Raw genomic sequence first — 14,452 nt, 5'->3', positions numbered from 1 at the left:
ATTGAGCCAGGCCTCCTAATGCTAAGTACCAGGTCTGTGGGTTGCACTTCTTTGAACAGCCTCCCAAATAGAGAGACAGGTTTTTTTTGTTTTTTGTTTTAATATTTATGTATTTGGCTGTGTCGGTTCCTAGCTGCGGCAGGCTCAGTAGTTGTGGTGCTCGGGCTTAGTTGCCCTGCAGCATATGGGATCTTAGTTCCTCAACCAGGGATCGAACCCACATCTCCTGCTTTGGAAGGCGGATTCCCAACCACTGGGCCACCAGGGTAGTGCCTAGAGAGGCGGATGTGGTCTCGTCAGGATACTAACAGGAATGGAGTAACTGACCCTTTCCTCCATCTTGGCTCTGGGAGGACACAGTAGCTCTTGAAGCCCTGGTCCCCCTGTCCCCCCTCAAGTTCTGTTCTCTGCCCACAGACCATGCTGAAGCTGATTCAGAAGAAGCTGCTGGACAAGATAGTAAGTCAAATCTTCGTGGAGCCACCCGCCCCCTCCCCTCGGCTGAGAGGGGACTGGTTTGCCCTGGGGGGTATGTGCCTCTGTCCAGGGAACCCCCCCTCATCGGGTGCCTGTGGGCCCGTCCTGGCACACCTGTGCTGAGCCCTCTCCCCGCTTCAGTGCGACCAGGTGATGGAGTTCTCCTGGAGCGCCCTGTGGAACATCACAGACGAGACGCCCGACAACTGTGAGATGTTCCTCAACTTCAACGGCATGAAGCTGTTCCTGGACTGCCTGAAGGTAACGCCTCTCCAGCAGCAGCCGGACCCCATTCGGCCTCTCCTCTGTCCCCAGGTTCCCCAGCTACCCTCTCCCCGTGGTTCCCATGGAAGGGCAGTGGGGGCCCACTCAGACCCACCAGCCCAGGATATGCTGTGGAGGTCTTCCCTGACCCAGACGGCCTGGCTGGGCCTCTCTTAGAGCCCTCCCTCCAAGGGAATTCCCAGGTGGTGCTGGTGGTAAAGAACCTGCCTGCCAATGTAGGAGACATAAAAGAAATGAATTTGATCCCTGGGTTGTGAAGATCCACTAGAGGAGGAAATGGCACCCATTCCAGTATTGCCTGGAGAATTCCATGGACAGAGGAGCCTGGCGGGCTACAGTCCATGGGGTTACAGAGTCAGACACAACTGAAGTGACTTAACACACATCACACACTCCAAGGAAAAACCCAAAGCGATCTCTCTCAGCGTGGTCACTCCAACTGCCCAGGTGTGACCGGAGTCCACTGGGGTGTCAGCTGGACAGAATTCTGTCCAGTAGGATGACCTCTTCATCCTAAAACTCATTCTTTATTTTCTTGCTCTAGTTTCCAAAAGGATTCCCTGAAGCTTAATATTTTGAGTTTTGATAAATAGAATCATTTTGTTCCATTCATAATTTTATAGGTCGGCTCTGCACACTCAGCCTTTGAGTCTGTGGCATGGAGCCCCACCACATCAATCCCTTGTAGTGTATACGCAGCACTGTCCTAGGTGTACCACGAGGTAGGAGGGCAGCATATTGCACCCTCTCTTTGTCCAGCAGAAATGGCTGGACGGGTGCTCATAAAGCTTCCAGGTCACCAGCATCAGACACAAATCAGGTACTCACTGCTCTGACCCCAATGGCTCTTATCTTGCCAGGAGTTCCCGGAGAAGCAGGAGCTGCATCGGAATATGCTGGGACTCTTGGGGAATGTGGCAGAGGTGAAGGAGCTACGGCCCCAGCTAATGACATCCCAGTTCATCAGTGTCTTCAGGTTGGTACTTTGCTCCTTTCCCTTTTCGCCTTGGCTGCCAGGATGCTCAGAGCTCTGATCAGTGCTCAATTGTAGCAACTGCTGTCAGTTTAGGTTTCTGTTAGGAATGTCACCTTCACTGCATGGTGTGGTTTCTTATCCCTTGAACCCGCCATAAATGGTCCCCTTGTAGCGATATCTTAAATGACCTCAGATTCCCTTTACAAGTCATTTGGGGGAGGCTTCCCTAGGGGTCCAGTGGTTAGAACTCCACACTTCCAATGCAGGGGGTGTGGGTTTGATCCCTGTTTCAGGGAACTAAGATACTGCATACCACACAGCATGGCCAAAAAAAAATTTTTTTTAATGAAAAAGAAGTCATGGGAAATTCCTTGGCGGTTGAGTGGTTAAGACTCAGCACTTTCACTGTCAAGGGCCCGGGTTCAAGCCCTGGACAGGAAACTAAGATCCCACAAAGTGTGCAGCACAGCCAAAAAAAAAAAAAAAAAAAAAAATGCTATCTCGGTGTGGATAATAAGTGATAAAGAAACCAATAGTCTCTCTGGCATCTAATCTATGAGTTGGAGTCAGCAGCCTGTATCTGAAGTGGGCCTTGGGGATCAGGACTCCATTTTTCTCCGTTCTTGGTAGCAACCTGCTGGAGAGCAAGGCAGATGGAATTGAGGTTTCCTACAACGCCTGCGGCGTCCTCTCCCACATCATGTTTGATGGGCCCGAAGCCTGGGGCATCTGTGAACCCCAGCGGGAGGAGGTGGAGGAGCGCATGTGGGCAGCCATCCAGAGCTGGGACATCAACTCACGGAGAAACATCAATTACAGGTGCGGGGGCTGTGGACGCGGGGTCAGTGCTGGGACAGGACGCTCCCTCCTGAGGAGGCCCGATCGGCACTACTTGCCCTTCTAGTCCTGAGTTGGGTCTTTCTAACTGACGTGTGGTCCATGGAGAGCCCACATGCGGTCCATGAGGTGTGTGCGTAAAGGCGCATACCTCACCTCTTCAGCTTGGTGCCTTTTTCCTCACACCAGCACCTGTGTACACTAAGCCTGCCATTCACAGATGTTCGATCCATGTTCAGTTGTGAGAGAGGGAAAAACAAAAAGGAGAAAATACATAAACAACAGGAAACAAACAGAAACCATTCATTCCTGAAAAGAGCATCCCCCTAACATTCCGGCGTCTCTCCTTCCAGCAGTTTTCTGTGCGCAGATTTAACCACCTCCGTCCAGCTGGCATCAAGTCTTATTATCACGTGATTGAATTTCCAGTCGCAGCTACGGGTCTCCTTCCCTATTGTATAACTGAGTCACTTCTATATGCACCCGGACCATGGCATAGTGATTGACACTGAAGCTGAAAACCCATATCGGGAGAAACAGGCTCGTGCTCGTGGCTTTGCCCATGCTCCAATTACCGTCCATTCAGAGGAGAGAGGAAGTGGAATCACTTCCCCTTCCCCCTGGGGAGGGGTTGATGGAGGTCGCACGTACATCTTGAAAGCTTTTGGACCACGCTTGCAGATGGCGTGTGGAAGGCCATGATGGGAAGTGCGGTCGCAATCTCTTCTCTTCCCAGTGTCCTCCACCCCTACGGCCCAGGTTTGGGCTCTCCACCCTGCCACCATCTCCGCGCCACCTGATCTGTGTTCCTCCTCCCTCCCTCATGCTCATGACCTCTCTCACAAGGGAGCTCTCCTTGTGGAGCCTGAAGTGGGCTGAAGGACCATATGCCTGTCTCCAACCGTGTCCCTTCCATCCTGCTGGCCTGCTCATTATGAGACCCTTCAGCGAGGAGGAGCCCCCAGTGCACCCTGCCAATGCCCAGCATCAAAAGTGACCTTGATTTTTCTTCCTGCAGGTCATTTGAGCCAATTCTCCGCCTCCTTCCCCAGGGCATCTCGCCTGTCAGCCAGCACTGGGCCACCTGGGCCCTCTACAACCTGGTGTCTGTCTACCGTGAGTACCCGCCCGGCCCTTGGCTCCCTCATCCACGATGATCCGGGTGGGAGCGCAGTGAGAGCCGGCGTCAGTGTCTGCGCCACCCCCGTCACCTCTTTCTGGCATCAGTGGGACACCCAGCAGCAATGGCTCACTCTTGCCTCATCGGCAGAAGCAGGCCTGGCAGACGAGCCAGCCCATCCAGAGACCCCACACACTCAGCTTTCTTACTATTTCCTGCTTCAGATGAGTGAATAGTCAGAAATCTCCATGCTGCAACTTCCCTGGTGGTCCAGTGGTTAAGACTCCATGCCTCCACTGCAGGGGGCACAGGTTCAATCCCTGGTCAGGAAACAGATCTTGCCTGCTGCACCACGCAACCAAAAAAATAGAAAATAAAAATCTCTGTGCCTTCTGTAAGGCAGGGTAAGACCAACCCAAACCAGAACTAACCCCTGAGGAAACAGACATCTGAGAGGACAGGAGAGAACTTGAGAACAACTCTCACTTATTTTCTCCAAGAGAGTCCCGCCCTCCCTGAGAAGAGCCTGGACCGAGTCCTGTGCTCAGTGCCTTTCGGGGAGAGGAGAAGGAGGGAATAGCACTAAGAGACTCTGATGGCAGGCCAGGCTTGCCCCTAGTGCTCTGCTTTGCTAGCTATGTGATCTTGGGCAGGGAGTTTAATCTCTGGGCCTTGATTTTCTCCTCTGTAAAATGGAGGTAATAATGCCTATTTCATAAGGTTGATGGGAAAAGAGAACCAGTGGAAAGTGTTGAGCCCTGGTGCCTGGATACCACTCAGTCCTGTTAACTGGCAGGCAGAGGGGATGAGAGTGCAGGCCCTCCGCAGAATTAGGTGGAAGTTGAAGGGGGTAGACTTGAAACTTTGATGTGTCCAGACCAACTTGTTTTGTTCCTGCATATATGTGTTTATCCATGGGTAGCTTGTTTGGAGTGAACATTTGGGAGACCTTTTATATAAAGGTGTAAAGAGAAGGGTTAAGCAGAGACATTACTTTGCCAACAAAGGTCCGTCTAGTCAAGGCTATGGTTTTTCCTGTGGTCATGTATGGATGTGAGAGTTGGACTGTGAAGAAGGCTGAATGCTGAAGAATGGATGCTTTTGAACTGTGGTGTTGGAGAAGACTCTTGAGAGTCCCTTGGACTGCAAGGAGATCCAACCAGTCCATTCTGAAGGAGATCAGCCCTGGGATTTCTTTGGAAGGAATGATGCTAAAGCTGAAACTCCAGTATTTTGGCCACCTCATGCGAAGAGTTGACTCATTGGAAAAGACTCTGATGCTGGGAGGGATTGGGGGTGGGAAGAGAAGGGGACAACAGAAGATGAGATGGCTGGATGGCATCACTGACTCGATGGACGTGAGTCTGGGTGAACTCCGGGAGTTGGTGATGGACAGGGAGGCCTGGCGTGCTGCGATTCATGGGGTCGCAAAGAGTCGGACACGACTGAGCAACTGAACTGAACTGAACTGAAAGAGAAGGGTTGGCTTGCAAGGCATGGAACAAGGACTTTTTTAAAGCAAAAGCAGATACGTTGTTATTCTGAAGATTCCAAAAGCATTTATGGCAGCAGCAGTTGCGTGCCTTGCCAGGTGAAGGCAGCTGGATGGATGCTCACAGGAGAGATGAGCAAACAGCTTTCCATTTTAATAAACATTTATAAACAAACCAGAAAAAAAAAAAAAGGCAGGCCCTGGGGGAAGACTGCCTGTGCTACTTTGAGCAGGTTTCTCGACCTCTCTGGGCCTCATTTTCCCCATATTTAAAATGGGCTAATAATAGTACTTACCTCATAGGATTGCTGTGAAATAAGACATGTAAAATGCCGAGAAGAGCACTTGGCACATACCAGCTCAGCCAATTTTTTTATTATTCCTTGAGGTTAGTCTTACTAAAAAGTGGCACCTTACCTCAGAGAGGCAGCGTGGCAGGTGGGAAGAGCTCTGAGCCAGGACTCTCTCAGACAGGCCTCTCGAGCGACTTTGAGCGGGCTACTTCATTTCTCTGCACCTCAGCTCTTTCATCATTAAATGGAGATGATAAAAAATAGTTCCAGTGTACCATACTATACTGTACAACTGCTAGAAGCCACTGAAATGCCCATATTCTCCCTGAAGTGTCTATACAGCCCTGGATCCCGAGCCCTAGAATGTTCTTTGTGGGAGTGAACCGTGAAGCTTTGTGGTGGGCAGGCCTGGTAGTTTCCGCCCGGGGTCCCAGAATCCCCTGGAGATATTTTGTTAAAAGTGCACATAAATACAGGTTCCTGGATCTGTTGAATCAAGACACCCCAGGGGCAGTGCTTAGGAAGTCCTTGTTTTTACAAACACTTCTCAGAGAATAGAAGGGGCTGGAGTGGGTGACATTTGGGGGGAAATGCCACCACGAAGCGAAGGGAAGAGCCTTTCCCAAGGGATTCACCCCTCACTTCCCCCAGGTGGCCTCAGGAACTTGGCCTTGGGGCCGGGCCAACATGGCTCCTGCAGCCGCGCCCTCACTCAGGCCCACGTCTTCATCCCCTGTCCTGGGGGGGCCGTCCTCAGAGCAGGAGAGGGTTTCGGGGCCACAGGCTGATAGAAGTCCCACCCTGATCACGTGCTGTCTGCCCTCACCCCCCCCCACAGCGGACAAGTACTGCCCTCTGCTGATCAAAGAAGGTGGGATGCCCCTCCTGAGGGACATGATCAAGATGGCGACCGCACGGCAGGAGACCAAGGAAATGGCCCGGTGAGAGACTGGCAGTGTTTCTGCCTGGAGCCTAGACTTGGGGGAGCCAAGGGCACACAGCTGGGCCCTTTCGTGGTTGGGAATGGCTAACATTCCCAGGGGCGACTCAGAGCTGAGAGTGGAGGCAGACAGCATACTGATGTCCAGCTGGGGCCTCCCTGAGTGTCGTAATGGCCACCACGTGGCCAGAAACTAGATGATCAAGCTCTGAACAGCGTCGTTGCCCGCATTTGTAAGTTTTGTTTTCCTTTATTCCCAAAAAATCCCGTCCTCTCATCCCTGGGCATTAGCAAGTCAGGTCAGAATTTGTCCTTATTTTTGGCCAAAGACATTCCAACTAAAGAAAGGACACAGTGTGGTAAAATGCGTTCTAAGATTGGGCAGAATGCACAAGTTTCTGAATGTGCAGGTCCTGGACACAGGCCTTCCACTGCACTGTGGCTTTCACTTCCGGGTCTAAACTATCATCTACTGGAATCTCACGGCCATCAGTGCACGAGAAAAGACCCTTAGGGGCGCTGTGTATCGCGATCATCAGTGACAACCGTGCTTCCTCCAGGATCCCTTCTAGAAGGGGACGTAGTTAAGTTTACCCCGGTTCTAAAGACAGTGTAGAATAGAAAGTGTCATGGTGGGGTTGGGGGGCGGCGCCTGGAGTTGAGAGTCTCCCCAGAGAAGGACTCACTGGCTGTTTCTGCAGTTATTTTTGGCAAAAGGCACTGCTTAAACATTTAATTGACAGATTTGTCTGAGTTTGTGAATGGTAAAATGAGTGGTTCTCCAACTTAATCTCCCCAAAGGATCACCTAAAAAGATTGTTAAAAATGTACAGGCCCTACCCCAGATTTTCTTTTCCAGTGGGTCTGGGCAGTGGGCCTGGGAATATGCATTGTCAACAGAGCTTCCAGGAGATTTGAGAAGCACTGGCTAAGATTGACCTGTAACCTACCCCACCCACTTTGAAATCTTTGTAGGACCTGAGCTGTGTACCTGAGCTCCACAAGGAGAAGTCCACAAGTCCTGTCCCACCCCAGGCGTCCCTTAACTCCTAAAAGGCAGTGTGGCGCCTCTTTGGCACAAAGAGGCTGCAGTGAACACCACTCCCCCCACCAAGCCAGAGGCTTAGTGTGAGTGGGAAGGCTGTCCAGGGTTCAGGGTGACACCTGACAGCAGTTCCCAAGGCCAGATAGAGTGGGAGAGACACTGGAGGTCTGAGGATGAGGGGTGGTTCCCAGCACTGCACTGGGACCTGCCCCTGCAGGGTGTGGAGCCCCTGTACTTGGGCAAGGACAGCTGCCCTCGCCCTACCCAGACCTGCCCAGATCCTCCTGGGTCAGGATCTCTGGGTGAACCTCATGTGCAGCCAGTTTGGGGACCACCAGTAGACTCAGGGGAAGAAAAAGGCCTGGGTGGGCAGGGAAAAAGTGAAGGACGACATTGCTGAAAAAGATCAGGAGGTTTTGGGGGTCAGGCCTGAGCTGATTCAAGGAAGCCCCTAACCACAGATGCCCTGCTGCTGAGGCATGGGAAGGAGGCCTGGGGAGGTATGAGGGGGAGGACAGGGGGCTGAAGGTATTCGTGGCCACAAGTACCATTTCCTGGGTACCCCAAACACACCAGCCACTCTGCCAGCCACTCAGCACACATCATCTCATTCAGTGTGAGCATGTTGGTTAACACTTGCCAACAAATCCAGCAACCTGATCAGCTGGGAGGGGCTGAGCCCACCCCAGTGCAAGCCCACCCTCCAATCCTCTTTCTCCCATTGTCTCCAGCAAGGTTATTGAGCACTGCAGTAACTTTAAAGAGGAGAACATGGACACGTCCAGATAAGGCCTCCGCCCCCATGGCCCGCCACTGCTCTGGACCACGAGGTCGAGAGGAAGCGTGCTCAAGCTGCCCAGCTGGCAGATCCCCACGCCCCGGGGAGCCTCCCACTGGACGAAGGGACACAGGGGAACTTTTGCACAACCGACGCTTTTCCTTAACATTAGTGAGATATATATATTATATATATATATATATATATTATTTTTTTTTTTGGTTAGGAAGTGTGAAGTTTTGTGTGTATGATTTCTGTACAAAAACAAAAGAAATAACCCCCTGAGTCCTTGCAGCTTCCCTGGCCATCCTCAAGCCCCTACTTTCAAAGCCTTCATCGCTGCCACACTCACTCCCACCCCTGCCAGACTAAATGCCTCTAATATTGTGAGTGTCCGGCCCGTGCCCTGTAATCTCCAACCCTGGCCTCGCTTCCCGTTCAGAGAGGCAGTGGGGCTCCCGAGAGCCCACTCCAGCCTCCTAACCCACCCACCGAAGCCCGAGAATGCCGTCTAGGTTCCTCGGTGCAGCTGATGGGGTTTGGGGATTAAAAACTAACCCCACTGGGTCTCCCCAATGCCTTGGTGCTCCCGGCTGTGGGCCTCTGGGGTGAGGAAGTGAGCCGTACCTGCCTCGGTCCAGGCAGTCCCAGCCCCAGAGGGCCTTCAAGGCGCCCAGTGGCTCTGCTGCCCTCTGGCCAGGCCTGCCTGAGGCCACGCTGCTATGGAGGCTGCGTCCTAGTCTCCCACCAGGCCCCAGGCTGTGGAAGGCCCCAGCCCAGGGCTGGTCAGAATCCGGGCAGGCTCCACTGCCCCTTCCACCAAACATACCCGGAACCTGCGCACCCCACCACCCACCTCCTGCCCTGGAAGCCAACAGCTCCGGGGGCCAGGGGCTTGCTCTCTCACTCCCCACCCCTCATCGGCCTGCAGCCCCCATGGTGCCCAGGCACCCCACCAGCAGAACTGAGCCTGCCTCACTCGCCCCTGCCTGCCCCGTGGCCCAGAGGAGCCCACACCTCTCCCGCGGGCAGGGGGGTCCACACGCCAGCCTTCCCTGGCGGCCACAGGCAGACACCTCCAGACCAGCATCTACCCGCTCCCACCTTGCCCCCAGGCTTCCCCTTGGAAACCTCTGCACTGGGTTTCAGAGAAGTGTGTGAGACACACAAATGTATCTAAAAACAACTTGTGGTCCTCCCTTGACGTCACTCCGAGTTGCTTCTCATGGCACCGACAGCAGGGAGGAGGCCCCGTCTGGAACAAGGGGCTGGGGAGCAGAGCCGACTGTAGACGGCCCTTAAGGGGTGGCTTTTCGTCCCTCCTTCCCTGGGCCTGTGCTCCCGATTCTCCTGGCATTCCTGCCTCCAGACAGAACAGGTGGGATGAGCAGCCCAGGGGAGAGGCACCCGGCCTTCTTCCCCTGGGGTCTTCCCCCCACACCCTAGCCCTGGGAAAGGCCAGCTGCCCTGTGGCCCCTCTGCTCAGCACACGGGCCCCATCTGCCCTTCCTTCCATGCTCACATGGCCTGTGCCAGACCCCAGGCAGAGCTCACATCGCATCGCTTTACCAGCCGGGGCCCGGGTAAATGTCTGTACTTTGGGATGTCACAGAAATACATTTTTGTGCAAAGTGGAGAAGAGCGGAGTGTCTTTTTTTTGTGTAAGGGATGGGGCCATGGAGAGGGGGCCTGGGCTGGCTTGGGCGCTGGGCCTGGAGGGTGAGAGCAGTGACGGGAGGGTGCATTGGGTCAGTTTGTGGGCCCGGCCCAAGGGGACAGGTGGCAGTTTGGTCAGTTCAGTCGCTCAGTCATGTCCGACTCTTCGCGACCCCTTGGACCGCAGCATGCCAGGCCTCCATGTCCATCACCAACTCCCGGAATTTACTCAAACTCATGTCCATTGAGTTGGTGATGCCATCCAACCATCTCATCCTCTGTCGTCCCCATCTCCTCCTGCCTTCAATCTTTCCCAGCATCAGGGTCTTTTCAAATGAGTCGCATCAGGGGGCCAAAGTATTGGAGTTTCAGCTTCAGCATCAGTCCTTCCAATGAATATTCAGTACTGATTTCCTTTAGGATGGACTGGTTGGATCTCCTTGCAGCCCAAAGGGCTCTCAAGAGTCTTCTCCCAACACCACAGTTCAAAAGCATTCATTCTTCGGCAGTAGCAGATGGGGCTGGAACACCTGCTTTTCCTCTGCAGTCTCTCCACAGCACTGTGCCCAGACACTGAGGGTCCAGCTGGCCACAGACCAACAGGGTCCCTGCCTCCAATGTTAAATACGAGATGATGATGGTGTGTGAGAAGTGGGGAGAAGGGAACACAGAGCAGGCCCCTTGGGTGGGCCAGCAGGACTGCAGGCAAGGGACAGTGTCCCGGTGCGCGCAGGGGAGGCTTCTCACAAGGGGAGACCTTCGAGCTGAATCCAGCAGGAAGACAGGGCTGCCAGGCCTGGCTGTAGAGGGCCAGGAAAAGGGGAGGGGGGCGGGTCCTAGACAGAGGGCCTCTGCCAGGAGAAGGGCCTTTCAGGGAGAACCATGAAGCAGCCCCTGTGGCTGCAGCAGAGGGAAGGATCAGGGGCGCCAACAGGAGGGGACAAAGGAGCCAGGGCCAAATCATGAGGTGAGTGGGCTTTGCCCAGTAGAGTCCGCGTTTACACCCGCTCTTTGTCCCAGAGTAACTCTCAGCAGTGCTCTCCATGCCCCCGAGGTAGTACTGAGGCCGCACCCAACGGTGGAGAGCTCTTCCCCAAGAACAGTCCAGGCGCTTGTCCCAGATCAGGTGGACCTGTTGCCACACGTGCCAAGTGGGTGAGAGAGTCTCTGCTAGACCAGACTGGAGCCAGCTCCATGCCCTCTTCTCCACCAGGCCTCAACCTCGGCCTATGAAAACTACAAACTCTTCAGCTCCAGGGATTTCATCCACTCCCTCCTCTGACTTCACACCTAGAGTTTCTAACAGCCCTGGGTCTAACACCTGGAAGATGACCCTACCTGACTGCCCCCCCTCCCCGCCCCGCCCCCGTTAAAGCGCCTGCCCAAGAAACCTCCAGGCTGCCAAAAGAATTTACTGTTTGGGGCTTCTCTTGTGATTCAGTGGTAAAGAATCTGCCCACCAATGGAGGAAACACAGGATGGATCCCCAATCCAGGAAGATCTCATGTGCCACGGAGAAACTAAGCCCGCACAACTACTGAGCCTGTGCTCTAGGGCCTAGGAGCCGCAGCTACTGGGCCCACGTGCCACAATTACTGAAGTCCATGCTCCAGAGCCTGTGCTCTGCAACAAGAGAAGCCACCGCAATGAGAAGCCTGCACACCACAACTAGAACAGCCTCTGCTTACCACAACTAGAGAAAAGTCCATGCAGCAACCAAGGCTCAGCATAGCAAAAAATTTTAAAAATAAAATTATATTAAAAAAAAAAAAAAAGAATTTGCTGTTTAACATCTGAACAGCCTTTCTTAGAGCATTTACTAAAAACAGCTTAAAGTTGTGAATGCTTCCTCTGTCCCTCTGAGGTGTATCTGTACCTCCTATAACTCAGCAGCATCTTTCTCAAGGACCTGAAAGCCATCTCTTTAAAATGTAATCATCAGGAAGGATCAGGCCTTTGTCTCCCAGTCTCCAAGAGAGGACAGAAGCCTAACTTCAGTTGCTGCCAGCTAGCAGACACAGTTGGCTTAATGAGCATTTACCCTGACCGGCTCTTTGAAAGTCTTCACTTCCCTGAGTCTCATCAAGCCCCTGCCCTTCGCCATCTCTACTCCCTCATTCTCCCTTTAAAATACTCAATCACCTCTGTACAAATCAAAGTTACATTCAGTTCTTGTTGGATCCTCTTCCCTACCGCAATAGTATTGTAAAATACTATTGCGGTATTTTAGTATTTTACTGCGTAAAATCTGTCCTTACAAATTTAACTAATGTCCAATCTTATTTTAATCTTTGACACCAGCATAGCGGCTGACTCATGGAATCCTCAGGATTCTTTCTTTTTTAAAATGTATTTATTTTTGTTTGTGCTGGGTCTTCATTGCTGTGTGTGGGCTTCCTCTTTCTCACTGCAGTGAGTGGGGGCTACTCTTTGTTGCCACGTGCGGGCTTTCCACTGCGGAGCACGGCTCTGTGGCATGCAGGCTTCAGGAGTTGTAACATGCGGGCTCAGTAGTAGGGTCTCGGGCTCTAGAGCACAGGCTTAGTAGTTATGTCTCACAGGCTCAGCTGCCTCAAGGCATGTGGGATCTTCTTGGACCAAGGATCAAACCAGTGTCCCCTGCACTGGCAGGCAGATTCTTTAGCACTGAGCCACCAGGGAAGCCCCATAATTAGTAGATGTCCCCACTTGGCACACTAAGCCATGCAACCATTGCAGTAATTAAGACAAAGCTGCAAGTGACAGACACTCAAACACTTACCTAAGTTAGTCAAAGGTAAGAGGAATTTCATTCATTAATGCATCTGGGAATCTAGTATTAAGATCAGCTTTAGTAACAGTCAGATATAGGGGCTCAGACCATGTTTTTAAAACTATCTCTCCAGACTTCCCTGGTGGTCGAGTGGCTAAGACTGCACGACCAGTGAAGGGGGCCTGAGCTCAATCCCCTGCCAATGCAGGGAACATTGGTTTGATCCCTGGTCCGAGAAGATCCCACATGGGGTCAGGGAACTAGACCCCACATGCTGCAACTAAAAATGCCTCACGCTGCAACTAAAGATCCTCCATGCCACAGCTAAGACCTGGCACACCCAAATAAATAAATAGCTTTAAAAAAAAAAAAAAAGACTGTTTCTCACTCCCTACTTCAGTGCTGGTTATCTCTACATGTCTTTATAGTTGGCCTCCTCTTCTCCCAGAATCTCTCACCACATAGCATAAAACTGGCTGCCAATTGCCATTATATCCTATTTCTCATGCTTGAGATCCAAAAGAATGCCCCTTTCTCTCTCCGCATCTATAGCATACTCTCATGGAATGATTCTGATTGACCCTGCCAAGTCACATGCCCACCACTTAGGTCCAATCACTGGGGATAATGAGATGAGGACCCTGTTTGCTTTCTAGTCACAGGCCCACAGTCTCTCTCCCACCACCCTATAAGTGAGGGACATAGTTCTTCCAGATCCACACAGGAGTCAGTTCTCCAACAGAAAAAGGGATGTTGAGCTGACAAAAACAACAAATGTCATAAGAGTATATTGCGGAGCCAGGAGGGCACTAATCTGATGGAGGAAGGTGGATGTTGGTATCAGTGGGAGGAAAAGAAGGAAAGGCAGAGCTGGAAGGGGAAGGCCCTGGGAACACAGTAAAGGAATGTAAGTAGTGAATGACTAGGCTTTATGGTACCACTCCAGTATTCTTGCCTGGAGAATCCCATGGACAGAGAAGCCTGGTAGGCTACAGTCCATGTGGCTGCAAAGAGTCGGACACGACTGAGTGACTTTACTTTCACTTTACATAGATTAGCCTGAAACCCTAGGTTGGGCAAGTCATTGGGTGTAGGTGCTGGTTTAGAGCTGAGGCGACCAGTCAGTCCTGTACTAGACACTATTTCCAATATTTAGTCCTCCAACCACCTGAGGAGGGGTACAATTATCATCTCCATCATATAGACAGAAACAGAACTCCGCGTGGTTTTGTAACTTGCCCAAGAGCACACAGGTAGGAAGGGGAAGTGCTGGGATTTAGGGCTGTGACCCAGTCGGGCCCCTCATAGCCAGAATCTGCTACCACGTACCTCCACTCTGCTCTCATCCCGTCTGCAAAATCTGAAAATGAATAGACGGAGGTAAAGTTATCACCCCGGAGTCACTTTGGGCTAGTCCTGCCTCTCTTGAGGCTTCGAGCATCTCATCTCCGAAGCGGGCGCAATTCTGCCGAACCTGGAGTCACAACACTTGGATCTTCCTGGACGCGTGCGTGAGGCTGTGGCCTGGGGACGGGTGGTGGAACTCCAGCGGGACTGGATCGGGACTCGCAACGGGAGCTCGGTTTTTGAAAGTTACCTGAATGCTCAGGTCGGGGGGGTGGAGGATGGAGTAGGGGGAGTTACCGGCTGCGCGCGCGCCGGCCCCGCCCTCAGCTTCTTCAGGCACCTGTTGGCTCGAGGACCTACTAAACCGCAGCTGTCGCCCAATAGGCGGCCTCCCTGGCCCGATCCGGCCACGCCCACAGCCCGTATCCGCCAATCTCCGGGTGGCCACGGGCCC

General features: G+C 52.7%; 1 protein-coding gene and 1 long non-coding RNA gene across 4 annotated transcripts in view; one reads left to right on the top strand and one right to left on the bottom strand.

The window, feature by feature from the left end:
* The window catches only part of ZER1 (zyg-11 related cell cycle regulator), a 28,857-nt gene extending 20,444 nt beyond the window's left edge, over positions 1 to 8,413 (top strand). For both annotated transcript variants that reach the window (XM_055541331.1, XM_055541330.1), the window contains exons 10-16: positions 418 to 459; positions 619 to 738; positions 1,623 to 1,738; positions 2,369 to 2,557; positions 3,594 to 3,691; positions 6,319 to 6,421; positions 8,197 to 8,413. In XM_055541331.1, the coding sequence (XP_055397306.1) occupies positions 418 to 459; positions 619 to 738; positions 1,623 to 1,738; positions 2,369 to 2,557; positions 3,594 to 3,691; positions 6,319 to 6,421; positions 8,197 to 8,254 (726 nt within the window). In that variant the 3' untranslated portion in view covers positions 8,255 to 8,413. The remainder of the gene's footprint in view (positions 1 to 417; positions 460 to 618; positions 739 to 1,622; positions 1,739 to 2,368; positions 2,558 to 3,593; positions 3,692 to 6,318; positions 6,422 to 8,196) is intronic.
* LOC129623623 (uncharacterized) lies at positions 1,749 to 14,325 on the bottom strand. 2 transcript variants are annotated; one of them, XR_008700603.1, is made up of 3 exons: positions 13,981 to 14,325; positions 2,727 to 2,782; positions 1,749 to 2,375 (listed from the first exon to the last, which is right to left on the bottom strand). It is a non-coding gene; the product is annotated as an uncharacterized LOC129623623 (long non-coding RNA). The 2 variants fall into 2 exon arrangements; XR_008700604.1 differs by lacking the exons at positions 1,749 to 2,375; positions 2,727 to 2,782 and adding exons at positions 3,921 to 4,040; positions 5,605 to 5,711.
* Positions 14,326 to 14,452: the final 127 nt, after the last annotated feature.

The sequence above is a fragment of the Bubalus kerabau genome, chromosome 11, assembly GCF_029407905.1.
Source record: "Bubalus kerabau isolate K-KA32 ecotype Philippines breed swamp buffalo chromosome 11, PCC_UOA_SB_1v2, whole genome shotgun sequence".
Lineage (NCBI taxonomy): Eukaryota > Metazoa > Chordata > Mammalia > Artiodactyla > Bovidae > Bubalus > Bubalus kerabau.
This window is presented reverse-complemented; position numbering and strand designations above follow the sequence as displayed.